This window comes from Dunckerocampus dactyliophorus, chromosome 8, assembly GCF_027744805.1.
Source record: "Dunckerocampus dactyliophorus isolate RoL2022-P2 chromosome 8, RoL_Ddac_1.1, whole genome shotgun sequence".
Taxonomy (NCBI): domain Eukaryota; kingdom Metazoa; phylum Chordata; class Actinopteri; order Syngnathiformes; family Syngnathidae; genus Dunckerocampus; species Dunckerocampus dactyliophorus.
Window position 1 is genome coordinate 11,899,597 of NC_072826.1, and position 15,793 is coordinate 11,915,389.

Consider the following 15,793-nt stretch of genomic DNA (forward strand, 5'->3'; position numbering starts at 1 on the left):
TATGTGCAGTCAGGTGCTGTGTGGGAAGGATTTATTCGTTCCTGGACTCCTCTGTTAGCACATGAGGAGTCACATGCAGTGTTGCCTCAGAGTCTGGCTAACATGAGACTTTTGAGAATGAGAAGCTGTGAGGAACCACCAATCACTCTCATCTACTACGAGAAAAGTGTATTGTGTGTTACTTTGTGAATGTTATTTCTCTAATATGTGATTTAGTGCTATGTGCATAATCTATATCTGACAGGGGCATCCAAACTTTTTCCACTGAGGACCACAGACAGAAAAATTAAAGGATGCAGGGGGCCACTTTGATATTCTATCATTTTTTTATTTTGTAAAAAGGCGGAAAAAATATCATATATATATTTAAAGGCAAAGCTTTGTTATTGTTATGATTAGTTATTAGTATCAACATTTCAGCTTTTTCTTCAGCTTTGTTTGTTTTATTTCCACAGTGTGCCACTAATGGCCCATTTGTTGATCATTTTCTTCTATTATCAATATATAAAGTTAAAGGCATTATAGTTTACTTCAGACAAATCACACTATTGCTCTTGCATTTCACAATTTAAATGAATTAAAGTAATCTACATGTGATTGAAGTATAAACAATCAGCTTTAAGTACTTCAAATTATGATGATTATTTACTCAATGTAATTTCTTTCAAATATCCCCTGAAATAAGGCTGTTATTCCAAAATGGTAAATGCCATACTTTTGTGAATAATAATTTTGGTGTATAAAGGCAAAATTGTCTGAAATACTTCAGATACTTTGTATCTGAACAATTTCAGAATGGGATTTTAGTATAGTGACTTCCAGCATAAATGGATGCTTGTTGTCATCTGAATGTGACTGCATAAAAAGGGGCAGGGAGGTGGACTAGTAAACGAAGCACGGGTCCATCCATTCCTGACTGACGATTAATTCTAAGAGCAATCACAGCCTGAGGTGGACATCGAGGATGTCAAAGAATGGTGGATGAAATAAAAGGATGCTATTGAGTTGCAATCTGCCCTTTTTATCTTGTGACAGGCATGCACACATAGCTGCAAAGTCACACGTCAGACACAGGCATGAGATCCACCCTAGGTCCCAATTCAAACCATCCTAAAGCATATTAAATCATGAAATTAGATTTTAGATTTCCTTTTAATTGCAACATTTTGAAGAGAGTAAAACCGAACGCCCTGATGTGGTACAATTTCAACCAATGTTTTCTGGAAGAATGTGCCCCAAAAGGCAAACGAAACTTGGAGTTGAAGCCATCATCATGCTTGACATCGGAAAATCCAGTGAGAAAGTCACCACAGAAGGGTACCAGTGAATACAAAGAGAGAAAGTGTGATGATAACCACAGAACCAGAAATGGAACCTTCTGTGACATGGGTCCTGTCTGCTCAGCAGAATATGAGCAATACAAATAATTACAATTAATACATGAATGTGCTGATTTTACACAACACTTTATTCCCAATTTAAAAACACCTCCCTGTCTGTTCATTACTTCATTACGTGTCTGCCTGGTATCTTCCAAAGGTGATACTTACTGTGCAATGAAACCATCCATCCAGCTATCCATTTTTTTATGCGGCTTATCCTCACTAGGGTCGTGGGTATTTTGGAGCCTATCCCAGCTGACTTCGGGCGAGAGGCAGTGTCCACCCTGGACTGGTCGCCAGCCAATCACAGGTACAATGGCCTTATTTTTAGTCATTTGTTTCAAAAAGTATGAAAACTACAAAAAAGTATAAATTTTTCCCATTAAAAAGACCAAATAATCCTTTCCAGAAAGCCAAAAATATTAACACAAATTTTTTCATAGAGAGTAATTATAGTATTACATAGAGAAAACAATGAGAAATAAATATGAATGACTAATGAAATGGATAAATGAACATTTAAAATCACTTTTACCTTTATTGAAGACTCTTTGTACTCTCTTTTTTCTTCCAAAGGCTGGCACTCACAACTTTCTTTTGCCCCATGGTGAGTTATTTATCAGTCGCATTTAATAAAAAAGTTTCAGATGAACGCACTGGGTGATGCTTGCTCAATGAGAAACAAACGAGAGACTGAGACACCAACGTGCGGGAGGCTTTGTTTGGGTTCGCGATTTCGTGAAATGATACACGGGAAAATGGCCCGTCTGGCCATACGCAAACCGAGACTGAAACAGAAAATTTCATCAAAAACTGTCATAGAAAAACAAATCGGACGAAAAGTATAGCATACACAAAACAAAATTTGGCTCTATTTGAGTTTTATTTTATTATAGCTATTTTTACACTTGTAAGAGGATTGTGGATGTTCAAATATGGCTTTAAATGATCTGCACAGTACTGTTAATAAATGTTTCATGATGGCGACAGTTTGAGCCAAGAACAAATGAATTCACTTGACATTATTTCCTATGGGAAAAATTGTTTTGAAGTCAACTTAGGAGTCAGCCAACCACAAAGAATGGATTGTGTTGGACTTTCTATCTGTATCTGCGCTAAAAAAAATACACAGTGTAACTTTAAAGTATTTCATCATCATTTAAAAAACAAAGTGAATTAATTTCTGTACAATTAAAAAAAAACACTGCGTATGTTTATCAGCAAAGAGGGCGGTGCCTCCTTGCGGACTGGCAGTGATGTCATGAAGGGGAGAATAACTTTTATGTTAATTCAAGTCCAGGAGCTTCTTAAAGAGGGCGAGGAAACTTTTCCAAAGTCTCTCTGGGAGTTGTGCCGGGGTTTAGGAGCGGCTGGTGAGGTTCAGGGGATCTGAGAGAGGAGACACACCACCAAAGACAAGATGAAGATTTTGCTGCTGGTCGTTCTGGCCTTGGCATCTGCAACTGCACAAAGTGAGATGGTCAACATTGTGTTTTCATAGTTTGTCCTTTTGTAAAGCTACTGAATAATCTGATTAATTTAGATGTGGTTTTTAACTAAACAAGTTGAGTGTTGGTAATTGCCATGACTAATCTGATTCTGCATGTTGCTTTTTCATTCAGGCACGTCTGTCTTTTTGACTTAATGATTGTTTGCGCAACTAATCGAGTGGGAAATTGAACAATTTATGCTTGAGGTAGATAGATTTATTGAATCGGTATCTCTAAAAGTTTCTTTAGACACATTCATGAAGAATATTCAACATTTTCATTGTTTTCTTGCATTTTGAAAACTATTGCTATCCCTATTTACGTCGGTTTACAGTACATACAGTCTTTTGCCAACGTCTTTTCAGCCAGAAGACACCCGTTCAACAAATACAAATTCACTTCAACTAAATGTAACTACATTATGCCAAGAAATGAACAATTTTAAATTCAACTGTAAATGGTCAGGGCGCCAGCACTTCATTGAGCAGGACACTAGTTTACATCATTGGATGGAACTCCATCAGTTACTACATGCACCTACTAAAACCATAAAATCAACACACACACACACACACACACACACACATAGACGTAGGGGTGTGGGATCCCTCATTCCTGCAGCTAAGATTACTGATGTTGCTACTCAGCTGATGGTCACATGAAAAGGATTGAAGGGGATTGGAGGTCGTGTGACTCACGGCGCCCAGAACCCCCACAGTCCTCAACTACAAAGTCATGGAGCAGCAGTAGACAAATTACTGCTTTACTTTACTACATCCTACTAATAACTAGTTTTCATAAATATTTTTTTTGCACCTTTTGTGCAGTAGGTGACATAGGGAAATGGTACATAAGCATCATCTGGTATGCTATAAATTACCTACAATTGTTTTCATTTTTTGCTTTTTCAGAGCCCCGTAGTCAATTCACACGTTACCGCTCATGGAACTCACGCATGTACCCTGTGTGGAGAGATGGAGACCCAAGATTTAGGAACTGCTGGGCTGGTGAGGACAACTCCCCAATTGAGAAAATCTACTATTAATTCTCTCAACCAGTATAACCCATAGAAGTCTGTTTTTTTTTTTTTTTTTAAGGTGGTGAAGTCACATTTGATCTGAAGAACGACGCCCCCACGCTGGTTGGAGCAAAAGCAACATTTAATATTAATCTTAATTTCCCTTCGAATCAGACAGTGCTCCCCAATGGGCAGGTGGTCTGGGCCCGTAACTGCACTGTTAATGGTAAGTTCACAAATAAATAGGGGTGTTATGACACAGGAAAGCATAGATTTGGTGAAACCATCTTGTACATCATGCATAACTGTGAACATTATTGATGTACAGTAGTTTTCAGTGGTGTAGAACTACATCTCATCATATCAAGAGCTGTTTGTGAGCTGTTTTTTTGGCCATCTGTTGAAACAAATTTAATTTACCAAGCTATAACTCCATTTCCAGGTCAACAGTATCAAGCGGGCCAGTCTGTGTATCCCGACCAAAATGAGGAGCGGAGTGCGGTTTTCCCTGATGGTACACCTTTCACCAGCACCCGGGACAAGAAACCTCACTATGTGTACGTTTGGAAGACTTGGGGTAAGACGACTTCAGTTCTACAGTAATAAATATAAAAAGCAAGCCATTTTCCAAATGCTATAATGAATAAGTTATAATGCATTAGTTAATTTTTATAGTATATAAATAATTACATAGGAACAAATAGCTCTTATAAAATATTATATTGTGATGCTGGAGAAAATGTAAAGTTAAACTTGTGAGAGCGTTTGACTATACAAGCACAAGGAATTAAGTTAATTTCATTATTAACCTTACCAAAACCTTGGTGGAGTCTTTGCTGTATGCTCAAATTCTATGTAGGAGTTTCTGAAGGTGGTCAACGGCATCTGTACTTGAAATCATTGTTAGCATGGTATTATCCTCCATCAAATACATGGGAAAACAAGCAATAGAATACAAATGTTCTCCTTCTTCTTCTTCTCCAAACAGTTCTCCTTTCTTCCAATTGACTCATGCATAGCTACAGACAGATATTTCTGACACTAGGAATGCATTCTTTGATGTCCCTAGATCAACTTTATTATTTAGGAACTTTGGGCATGTCTTTTGGGGTGGTTTTACTTGTCATCAAGACAAAATTAATTATTTATATCTTTTTCCAAGACATGCATAGCCAATGTTCCTCATTGGTAGTTACTTTGAATGTTGTAGATTGTTAGATGTTACCAGGATCTTTCAAAATGGTGCTAAAGATAGTGTTTCCTCAAAATTGATGAATGAAAATCGTGAATATTTTTCATTATCATCTCTTAGCACAACCTCTTAAGTTGTTCCTACAGTGGCAATTTCGTGTGTCATTTCCAGTCAAGAAGATACCAATTGAACAAATACACCGTTATTTTAAGTCGAAAGTTGTCCAGTGTATGAATAATGTAGGACTTAATTGTGCATTAAAAATGGCTCCATATCTTACTCAGGCTCAAGTTTAATCAGTTTGTGGTAGTGTTATGACTGGATATATATTAATTATGCTCTATCCTGCAATAGTACCTCTTTTTTCATCAGTAGTTGAGTAATTTTTTTTTTTCTATTGGTAGTTGAGCGAATTTCAGCCTGTTTTGTGATATCAAGTATCTATCACTCCAAATCTGAAAATACAGCTGTTATGACAATGGCCAATTTGTTCTGAGATAACAGTTTCTTTAAAAGATATCAGTAATATCTCGATAAAGTGAGTTCGCAACGTCATTTCTGAAAAAATGTTGTGTTTCAGGGAAGTACTGGCAGGTGGCAGATGGACCCTCCTCCTCCCTCACCATTGCTACAGACAATGTCGCCCTGGGATCCTACAACATGGAGGTTGTCATCTATCACTGTCGTGGAAAAGACAAGTTCGTCCCACTTGGCTATGCCTCCACAGTCTTCACCATCACAGGTCACCCACTAAACCATGGTTAACCTTTCTAACAGTCGTATTTACTCACATTATGCTCTCCTATCTCTCCATCTTCAGACCAAATTCCCTTCACCGTAGCCCTCGCCCAAGTCAATGACATCAACCAAGACGACTCAAACTTCATCCAGAACCGGGCCATTGCGTTCAGCGTGAACCTCCACGATCCCAGCCAGTACCTGAGCGGTGCTGACATCAGCTTCAGCTGGGACTTTGGAGACAGCTCTGGAATTCTGATCTCCAGGGAACGCACCGTCACACACACATACCTCTCAGTGGGCACCTTCAATCCTCAGGTGGTCCTGATGGCGAGCATCCCCAACGGCTGCGTAAACCCCTCTGCTGGTAAGATTTTATATATGGAATTGTTAGGTTTTACACACATTCAAACACATGACTCAGTGGGAGAGATTCAATGTACAATTTCAGACACATTTTATGGCATATTCATCAGCTCCATTAAAAATCATGTCTGGCCAATTCAAAGTAATGGCCCAGTTAGAACAACAAAATGCTTCTGTTTCCCACTTACTGTATAATATACACATTCTGCCATTTAAATTAACTGGTTTTGAGGGATAATTGACAAAGGAGCAGAAGTGCTGCTGGCTTACAATGTCACAATATCTACCATCGTACTAGGAAGCGTTGTTATCTTTTTTATTTCCTTTCCTTTGTCTTTGTGAAGAGTTTTGATTAAAAAAAAAGTTGAAATCGAGGCAAGATTAAATATCTGAAATCATGGTCAACACTTCTTATTTTTTACACTTTTAACCTTAGACCCATATGCTTATCTTAAGTTACAGTATATGTGTACTAAAATCTGAGATATTAGTATTACATGCAAACAGATATATGTAGCAACCTCGATCTCTACCAAGAAGACCAAAATCCTGCACCAGTCTGTCCCAGACGCTCCCTACGTAGATCCCCACATCATTGTCAACGGTCACAGGCGAGCAGTAGGAGAAGAAGTTTGTCTACCTTGGCAGTGCTCTGTCGCGCTCCGTCGCCCTCGATTAGGAAGTTGCATACAGAATCGCTAGAGCCAGCGCAGCCTTCAGCAGAATGATGGACTCGGTCTGGAATTGCAGAGGACTGAGCCTTGTCACCAAACTCAAGTTATACAGAGCAGTGGTTCTCTCCCTGCTGTACGCCTGCGAGACATGGACAGTGTACAGTCGTCAGGCCAATCAACGCAATGCCTTCCACATGAGACTTCTCAGAGCTGTGCACCCAATATTGGCCAGTGACTGTAAATTCATTCACAAAGTCACACTTTCATTAACATTTCTTGATTTTACAGTTATTTACATTTATTACATCCTTGATTATACATTTTTGCCTGTCATGGATGAATTGAGTTTACAAAGTACATTTTTCAAAGTTGATTTTCACTTTCTCCCAGTGGTTCCTGTTGATGCCTCTGCTGCCTCGGTTGTAGTTGTGACCCCTGCAGCTGATCCAGCAGCAGCAGATGTTCCTGCCTCTGACACTGACCTAGCAGCAGCAGATGTGCCTACCTCTGACGCTACCCCGGTGCAGCCATCTGAAGCAGACACCAACACAGATGACACAGAAGATCCAGAAACAGAAGAAATAGAGGCTGCCTCTGTTGCACCTGCAGGAATTGACACAGCTATCGTTCCAGCAGAACAAGATCCAGCTGCCACTGCTGCTACGGCTGCAGAGGTCGCTGCAGAAGACACAGATGGTGAAGCTGCCACTGCTGAAGAGACATCAGATGCTGCTGTGGATGGAGCAACAGAAGAAGCCGTGCCTGCAGTTGACGCTGCTGCTTCAGTGGCACCTGTCGCTGAGGGAGAAGAAGCCACAGTAGATGTGGCAGCTACAGTCCTCCCTGAGGCTGCCGATACTGTTACCACCTCCCCAGAAGTTACTGTAGCAGAGGAAGGTGATGCTGTGGCTGCTGCTGAAGATGCTGATGTTGCTGCAGAGGTGGTCCAAAATGAAACAGAAGCCCCTGATAATGTTGTAGTTCCTGCAGCCACTGAGAGCACAACTGTAGAAGAAGCAGCAGAAGAAGCAGCTGGTGCTGAGGTACCTGAGACTGACAACAACGTTGATGCTTCCATAGCGCCAGCAGGTGTGTCAGTTTTAGACATTTTATGGATGGCTTATGGTCATGGATTACTAAAACCTGGATGACTGAAAATCTACACAGTGTTAATTTATTATTTTTTAGATTTTTATGTGAAAAGATTGCATGCACACAAAATACTTACCAAAAAACTACAGCACTTTAACGCTTTTTTTCTGATTCATTATGTGTAGCCGTCTATTTCTTCGTCAAGTTTCGCCTGAGCATTTGTTGCCAGGCAGAATGGAGCACAGATACAGAAAAAAATTAGAATTTGGAAAATTGGACAGAAAAATAGCGTCATAACTGCATGCTCTAATTTTACTCAAAATGAACATGGTGCATGTTTTTTGCGGCAGGTGATGAGGCGGTTCCAACTGAAGGAGAAGGCCAAGCTGAGGTAGAAGCAGATCCAGCGCAAGTGGTCCTCGTCGTCAAAAGACAAGTACCAGAGGTGTCAGCGGACTGCATGGTCTACCGTTACGGCTCCCTCTCCACCTCTGTTGATGTCATCCGTAAGTCACCACACGTCATGCAGTTGGCTCTTTAGTATATGCCAACAGAAACAGTGTGGTCACATGATCTTTCTCTTTTCACCGTGCAGAGGGCATCGAAAGTGTTGAGATCGTACAGATGTCCAATGTTGTGTCACTGGCAACTGATTTGGATCAGAATGCAGTGGATGTCACCATTAGCTGCCAAGGAAGGTGAGCGTGAAGCTTTTAAGTATGGCCTGAATCGCTCATACTGAGCAGTAAATCAAATATTTTAGCCCCTTTCATGAAGATAATAAAGTGTAAATAATTTTAGAAGCATCTCTCATACAATACAGTGCAGTTCTACAACCACAATAATAAACTTTTTTTTTTATTATTAAGAAATCCTAGGGACATTTTGTGCCATTCATGTTTTACCATGTTGGCTGTGTCAAATTAATATAAATCAATTTAGCTCTAGGATATTTATTAAAAACTTCTCACCTTGTTCTTTAAATTAGCCTAAAATGGCAAAGCTACACTAAAGCAGTATTTGTTCTTAATGACAAAAATATTGTATTTGAAAACCATTGAAAATGGGATTTTTTTGGTCCTATATTCATATTAACACAAACTAATGTCATCATTTATGTTCAGATTTCAGATCGGACTACAGGCCTTCAAGTTTTGTATTTGTCCACCAGATTATGCTACTTTTTCCAAGGCAAAGCATGCAATTGTTTCCAATAAAAACAGTGGAGCTAAACAAACACTGTAAACGTACTGGCATTTAACAGGTTAAAACAGCAGAAATGCAATTAGTATTTGTGTAAATTTCAGGCTCAAGTCATTTTAAAAGATTGACTAGTTTAAAATTGGAAAATTAGGAATAACAAATATTTACAGTAGTTTTTGGAAGGTGACATTTTTTGCCATTAGGACGTTGCAGTCAATCAGTCACTACTTCCATCCAACCATCCATCTTCTATGCCGCTTATCCTCACGAAGGTCGCGGGTATGCTGGAGCCGATCCCTGCTGACTTCGGGAGATAGGTGGGGTACACCCTAGGCTGGTCGCCATCCAGTTACTACTTGTACATGCACAAACAAATCTGAATTATTGCATGAATTCAGCTGAAACCAGCTTTTTAAAACGCATGTAAACACCTTAATTTGATCGTGTTTGATGTTTTAAGGGACGACGCATAGACGATTGGAAACCAGATCCTTCTTGCATGTATGCACTTTGATTGATCGATCATCGGCGCAGACGTTCTATGTATGCGCCAGTCTCCGTGGAGGCTCTTGGCGCCGCGCTTAACAAAATTAAATCCACAAGAAATAAGAGGAAGCCGGAGAGAGATAGTCTTTTTGCACCAACAAGGAAACAAATTAAAGCTACAGAAGCTGAAATAAGTACAAATTGATCAACTAATGTTTACTAAACGTTAATTAACTACAGTATTATTTGTGACTTTTTCGGAATCCAACTGATTTAGTGCATGTAAATGTACTGATGGACCCATCTCAGGGCCAAATGAATAAGCAATACTCATGAGATGTATTTTGTGAAAATGTATTTGTTTTTTTAGTAGAACAATGTAAAAATGTGTGAGTTAAAAAAACCCTAAATATAAGTTTTATTTAATGTGTAAAATTTCAGGCTGAAGTTGTTCTGACTTGTTTGAAGTGGAAAAAAATAATATCATGTTGTTATAAGCAGCAAATGAGTGAAGATATTTAAAGGACCTCTTAAGGGATAAATGAATACATCTTTGTGTCTCAGCATCATTCAAAACTGAGCTTTTGTAAAAGCATAATGTTTGTCGTCCGTGTTTTCTACCCCAAACTCTTTCCCTCAGTTTACCAAGCGAGGTCTGCACAGTCATTTCGGATGCCGACTGTATCACACCAGTGGAAACTGTCTGCAGCGTGGCCGCGCCCTCTCCTGACTGTCAATTGGTCCTTCGCCAGTTCTTCAATGACTCGGGAGTTTTCTGCCTCAATGTCTCCTTGACCAATGATGTCAGTCTTGCTGTGGCGAGCGCTCGAGTCAGCGTGGCAGTAGGTGGGTGAATGAAACGTTCATGAAAGACACTCATTCATTAGGTCATTATGTTCCCTCCTCATTAGTATAATTTGCCTCCCATCACAGCCTCCAGTGGTTCCCCAGCTGGAACTGCTGCTACAATCCTTGGTGTGATGGTTCTGGCCTGTGTGGTCTGTTGTATTGGTTTGATGTACAGGTGAGTTTTGGCTCATTTGGAAAAGCTCACCCGTGACGCAATGTGATATAGGAGTCCAAAAATCAACAAAATCTCCAGGGCAAGGGAACAAAATGTAATATCCTACAAGCACAACGAATTCAATAATATACGTATATAGCGTATATAGTGTAATATACTGTACATAGTCTCTGACCCTCCACACATAGCAAATTTGAATAAAATCAGATGCAACAAAGGTCTTTCCAAAAAGGTGACCTCGTTTTTACCGTGGTGGCGTTATGTTCTGGAAATCAAGGGTTCTCCTGTGTGGAATTTGTCAAGTCCTCCCTGTGCTTATGTGGGTTTTCTCTGTGTGCTCCAGCTCCCTCCCACATTCCAACAGCATGTTAGGTAAATTGGAGACTCTAAATTGTCGATAGATGTAAATGTGAGTGTGATTGTTGATTTGTCTATATGTGTCCTGTGATTGGCTGGGGACCAGTCCAGAGTATACACCGACTCTTGCCCATAGTTATCTGAGATAGGCTTCAGCTCACTCATGACCCTAATGAGGACAAACAGTATCAGAAATGAATGAATGAACCTCATAAAAGGGCCATTGATAGTCTAGTGGTTTACATACCGCTAACTGACTCAATTCGCATTCCACATCCCATTGACAAGCATTCGGAGACTGAGTCAATGTGTCATCAACTAGGATAAACTCTTGCCTTCCAGCAACCTTGAACAGGATAAGCAGTGATTTATTTCATCATGACATAAACAAGGCCTTGTGTATGCTTCACTGACGCATTTTTTTCTAAATATGAGAGCCAGAGCAGACTTTAATCCAGTCAGCAAATGCCAGAATTTTACGGTCCTATTCTGCAAATGACTGAAAATATTTTACACCGCTGATCAAACAATGCAGTGAATGCACATTTCTTAATATTAAATTACTACTTCTTATGAAGGAGTGTGGTTCCACCACATGCACACTATAAATATAAACATATAAGTCACCATCTAGGTTCATTCCTTAAATTCACACTCATATCACATTTAGATTATATTTTTAATGGTTATTTCTAGCATGTAATTGCGCATCGTATTTTATTTTGGAGAGGAGGAAGTGTTTCATCTCAGTGACAGAGCTATTTTTGGTCACTACTTTATGGTAACGTTCAAGAACAAATACTGTAGTCTTACATAGCAGTCAACATTCTTTAATTGAATATTACACAAAATACCAGCTGTAAGTATTTTCTTTCATTATTGATTGCGTGGTAGCTTGTCAAATGCTGTCGGAAGATGAGTCATTTTGACAATATAAGCTCCAAGCAACTCTTTGCTTTTCATCCGGACATTTGACAAAATAAACATTATTTAAATAGCGTGACTCACACTGATCTCCCTTTTTTATTTCTTGATTGGAGGTGTGACCCTTGTGATGTAATGACACGGCTCCCCAGTACAATGGAAAATGAATTGGGGTGTAGAGCCTGTTCATGGCCAACACTGGTTCGACTCCAGCTCTGAACTAAATCTGCACCAGCACCAAAGTTTGCTGCAGTGGAAAGGACCTTCATATCAGTCCAGGGTGTAGTCCACCTTTTGTCTTCAGTCAGTTTTGTCTTAAGTCAGTTAACCTTAAACAAGACCAGCAGTAATGTATTTTGTATGTAATAAACACGGCCATTTGTGGTGTTGTGGTTCACAGAGTGGACTTTCATGCAACTCCCCATTCGCAATTGCCCAGAAACCAAGTTAGGTTCCCTCCTCCCGGCAATCCTAAATAGGATAAGCATTATAGAATATGGATGGATTGGATGGGTGTCATACATGTGTGGAAAATATGATCCTTGGTGTGATGTCTACCCATCTTTTTAAAGAATAACAAACACTCAAACCGCAACTTAATGTTCTTGGTCGATGTAATAAAGCGACCTTCAAGGGGCAATAGTTAATCCTGCTTGATGATTATGATTATCAATATTTGACTCTCATCTACTGTAAGTTGTTTTCTTTTGCCTCCCATGTATTTCTTATATTATATATAATATATATTATACAATATTGTTGATTATATTATACATTATATTATATATTATCAAATTTGAACAGGATGTACACAGACATTGAAGCCCTTCTCTTGTCTGTATGATGAAATCTCATTATCTTCTGGCTTCAAACAGGCGCTTCAAGCAGTACCAGCCGCTGAGAGAAGACAATGATGGAAGCGGCACGTCAGTAACATCCGTGCCTTTGCTCCTGTGGAACTTGCTGATGCGACAGTCGCCTGGAGAGAGCCGCCCACTGCTTCAGGGGAGGGTCGTGTGAATATTAACATCATAATGCACTAAATGTCATTTTTAAATAACATTTACTGTAATTATATACTCTGTGATCATCGTGAAATGCACAACAGAGCCCACACTGTTTTGAAGGATTTATGCTAAAAAAGACATGATTTAAAAAAAAGATTGCTCCAACAATTTAAATTACGTTGATATTTATTTTGACCTCCAGTATTTGTTAAATTGGCCTTTTTTGTATATTTAACCTAATGTTAATTTGTTAATTTGCTTTCAAATGTAATCAACTCTCCCATATCACAGACCACATTTGTGTTGTAACATGAATAAAATGGAACTTTATCACCTTAACATGTGTTTGTTTCCTCACTATTTTTCTTTTTCTCATTTGTCCCAAACGACCAAAAAAAAAATTTGGGGGATAGCTGTGCTGTGAATACAGGTATATCAATGTTTTTCCACTCAAGCCACTCTTATACATATCATATGTGTGTACAGTATTTTAAACCTTTAAAGGTCATTATGTTTTAAAAAAATAAATAAATAAAAATAATGAAAATACCACACAAATACACACACACACACCTGTAATTTCAGTAGCAAGGCACCCTTAAAGAAAACTAAAACTGAACTTTTTCTGCATGCTTTGAATTGGAAAGAGTAGCACTATTTAGTAGATGAATATAAAAGCTAATGTAAATTAGTATAAAATTGTATTACAAAAGTATTTTGCAGTGTGTAAGTGTATTTTGATACCCACATAGTCTGTATGGTACAGCCACATTGTGTGTTCCACATTTACCACGTGTTATTTTTGGCTGCACCGTGAGTGAGGTAGGTATTTGCGTTGATAAGCTCCTGGTGGTTAATATGCAAGGGATCCAGTGTACTGTGGTCCAAATTGAAATCTTAACAAAAAGGACTAGATAACCGCAGGATCAAAAACAGCACATTCAATGGTTTTCAGTACAATATGTCTTGTTAGGGCAATGTGTCATTTTTGTCGAGCTTTGCCAAATCAGGCAAATTTAATGAACAAAGATGATTTTTTTTAAGTGAATATCTTCTACCAAATCCAACTTATATTCATTCAACACAACCAAAATTGCTTGAAAATCAAAAAACTGAATGGCACAAAATGTGTCTGGGAACTCTTAACGTTACTACACCGCAGAGTATTCCAGGAATGGATTTCATAAAATATGCAGAGCCATATCATGGCCAGAGGGCTCCACACCGTCTGGGGATGCATGTCTCTGACAGCATGCACAAAGACCTGCATGCTGGTAACATGCATGTCACATGACAAATTGCAGTGCTGGAAGACAGGCTGACGTCAGTACAGGAATAACATGAGGTCAGCTGTGGACCAGCTCATTTTAATTACATTGCAAGCATATAACGTGAATCACTTTGAAGCATGTTGTGTTTTGTCCCCATGTCTGATATGATTTGAAATGTATCGTGAAGCATCTCTTAGGAGGCATTTTCATAGTGATGCCTTTCTCTTTCCGTCGCTGTATTACCTTGCTTTTATTTCCCAATGCACTCCATGTATATCTTCCTGCACTGCGGTATTGCATTACTCTAATTACCAAACACTGAAGCTATTGATCACTGCTGGCTGATGATAGGTCTCTTGGTAACTTGTTTCCATTTTTAACTGCCATTTGCAGTTCAGGAAAGAACCGAGGACATAATTTTTCACAGCCAAGACCACAACATTGGGTTGTTTGGACCTGCAGAAAGGTTATCCTCAGGTGATGCCATTTAGGCATAGAATGTGTCATGTTGCAAATAAACTCTCCCTTACGCAACATCCATAAGTGTTGCTTTATGTTCACTTTGCCCTTGGAGCCTCAAAGCCTCTTTATATGCCCAATTTGCTGATATCAAGATATCCATTTAGATATGAAACCCGACACACACTTTGTGGAGTGGAAATGGAAACAGACATTCTAGCTCGATCCTGTCGATGATTGGATTTATGGTTCCTCTGGGGATTCTCTGAGAAGAAGAAGGATCAATCCTTAATGGTAACATCTGGCAGTTGGTTTGTATTATTGCCGCAGCTGAGTCCAATAAAAAAAAAAAAAAACATAAAATTCTGCGGTTTTTGAATGACTGTGAGCTCCTGGCATGCCAAAAGATAATAGCCCAAAAGATCCATACGTGCAGGTCTGAGTTGGATCTTCTGTAAAAAAAAAAAAAAAAGGCAGAGCAGGAAAGGGAGGAGGGTAGTGACCATAACACAAGTTGATTAGATTACAGAAGACGAAGATGAACATGGGCAATTCATGACACACAGAACCTGACCTCGGCAGTAGCAGGCATGTGAAGAGCAAGATGGAGGAAAACTGAATGTAGGTCTGTTACATTTGGATAACGTATGATAATGCTGTTATTGTGTAGACGCTTCAGTGGAAACCCGTTGCATTTAAAATGCAAACGTAGATTAGATGTAAATATAAAAAAAGGAGAAAGCGCTGCTTATGCTGCCAAGCCACACCCAATTGCCACTGACCGTACCCAGAATGATGTCATCTTTATGTTCTAGAGGTAGTCTGCCTGCAGAGCACAATTAAAATTATTAGAGAGCACATACCCTGCAGCAAGTGTGTCCATCACTTCAGTGGACTGTAAGCCACAGCCTGAACAAACCAAAAGGTCAAAGAAAATGTAATAACTGTTATACAAACACTAGTACAATTTCACAGGATTACATTTTAACTTACTACCCCACACTGTATTGGTGTGCCAGTGTCTTGCTGCATGTCTTAACATCAGTTTAACTCAGCTCACATGATTTCAATCAGTGTATATATATTTTTAGTAAGTACTACATAACAAAT

At 39.2% G+C, this 15,793-nt stretch overlaps 1 protein-coding gene across 1 annotated transcript; it reads left to right on the forward strand.

Annotated features, from left to right (window-relative positions):
• Positions 1-2,677: 2,677 nt before the first annotated feature.
• Positions 2,678-13,282, forward strand: pmela (premelanosome protein a). The gene is made up of 12 exons (XM_054784585.1): positions 2,678-2,854; positions 3,784-3,879; positions 3,970-4,116; positions 4,333-4,467; positions 5,663-5,824; positions 5,903-6,187; positions 7,251-7,949; positions 8,303-8,458; positions 8,548-8,650; positions 10,282-10,487; positions 10,575-10,665; positions 12,822-13,282. Exons 1-12 carry the CDS (start codon positions 2,803-2,805, stop codon positions 12,964-12,966), a joined length of 2,277 nt encoding a protein of 758 aa, XP_054640560.1. The 5' UTR covers positions 2,678-2,802; the 3' UTR covers positions 12,967-13,282.
• The last annotated feature ends 2,511 nt before the right edge of the window (positions 13,283-15,793 follow it).

Excerpts from the sequence above, each read along its gene's own strand:
- pmela (XM_054784585.1), top strand. The coding sequence starts at position 2,803 with ATGAAGATTTTGCTGCTGGTCGTTCTGGCCTTGGCATCTGCAACTGCA. Across the intron at positions 3,880-3,969 it reads ATTTAGGAACTGCTGGGCTG|GTGGTGAAGTCACATTTGAT; the intron begins GTGAGGACAACT and ends TTTTTTTTTAAG. Across the intron at positions 10,666-12,821 it reads TGTATTGGTTTGATGTACAG|GCGCTTCAAGCAGTACCAGC; the intron begins GTGAGTTTTGGC and ends GGCTTCAAACAG.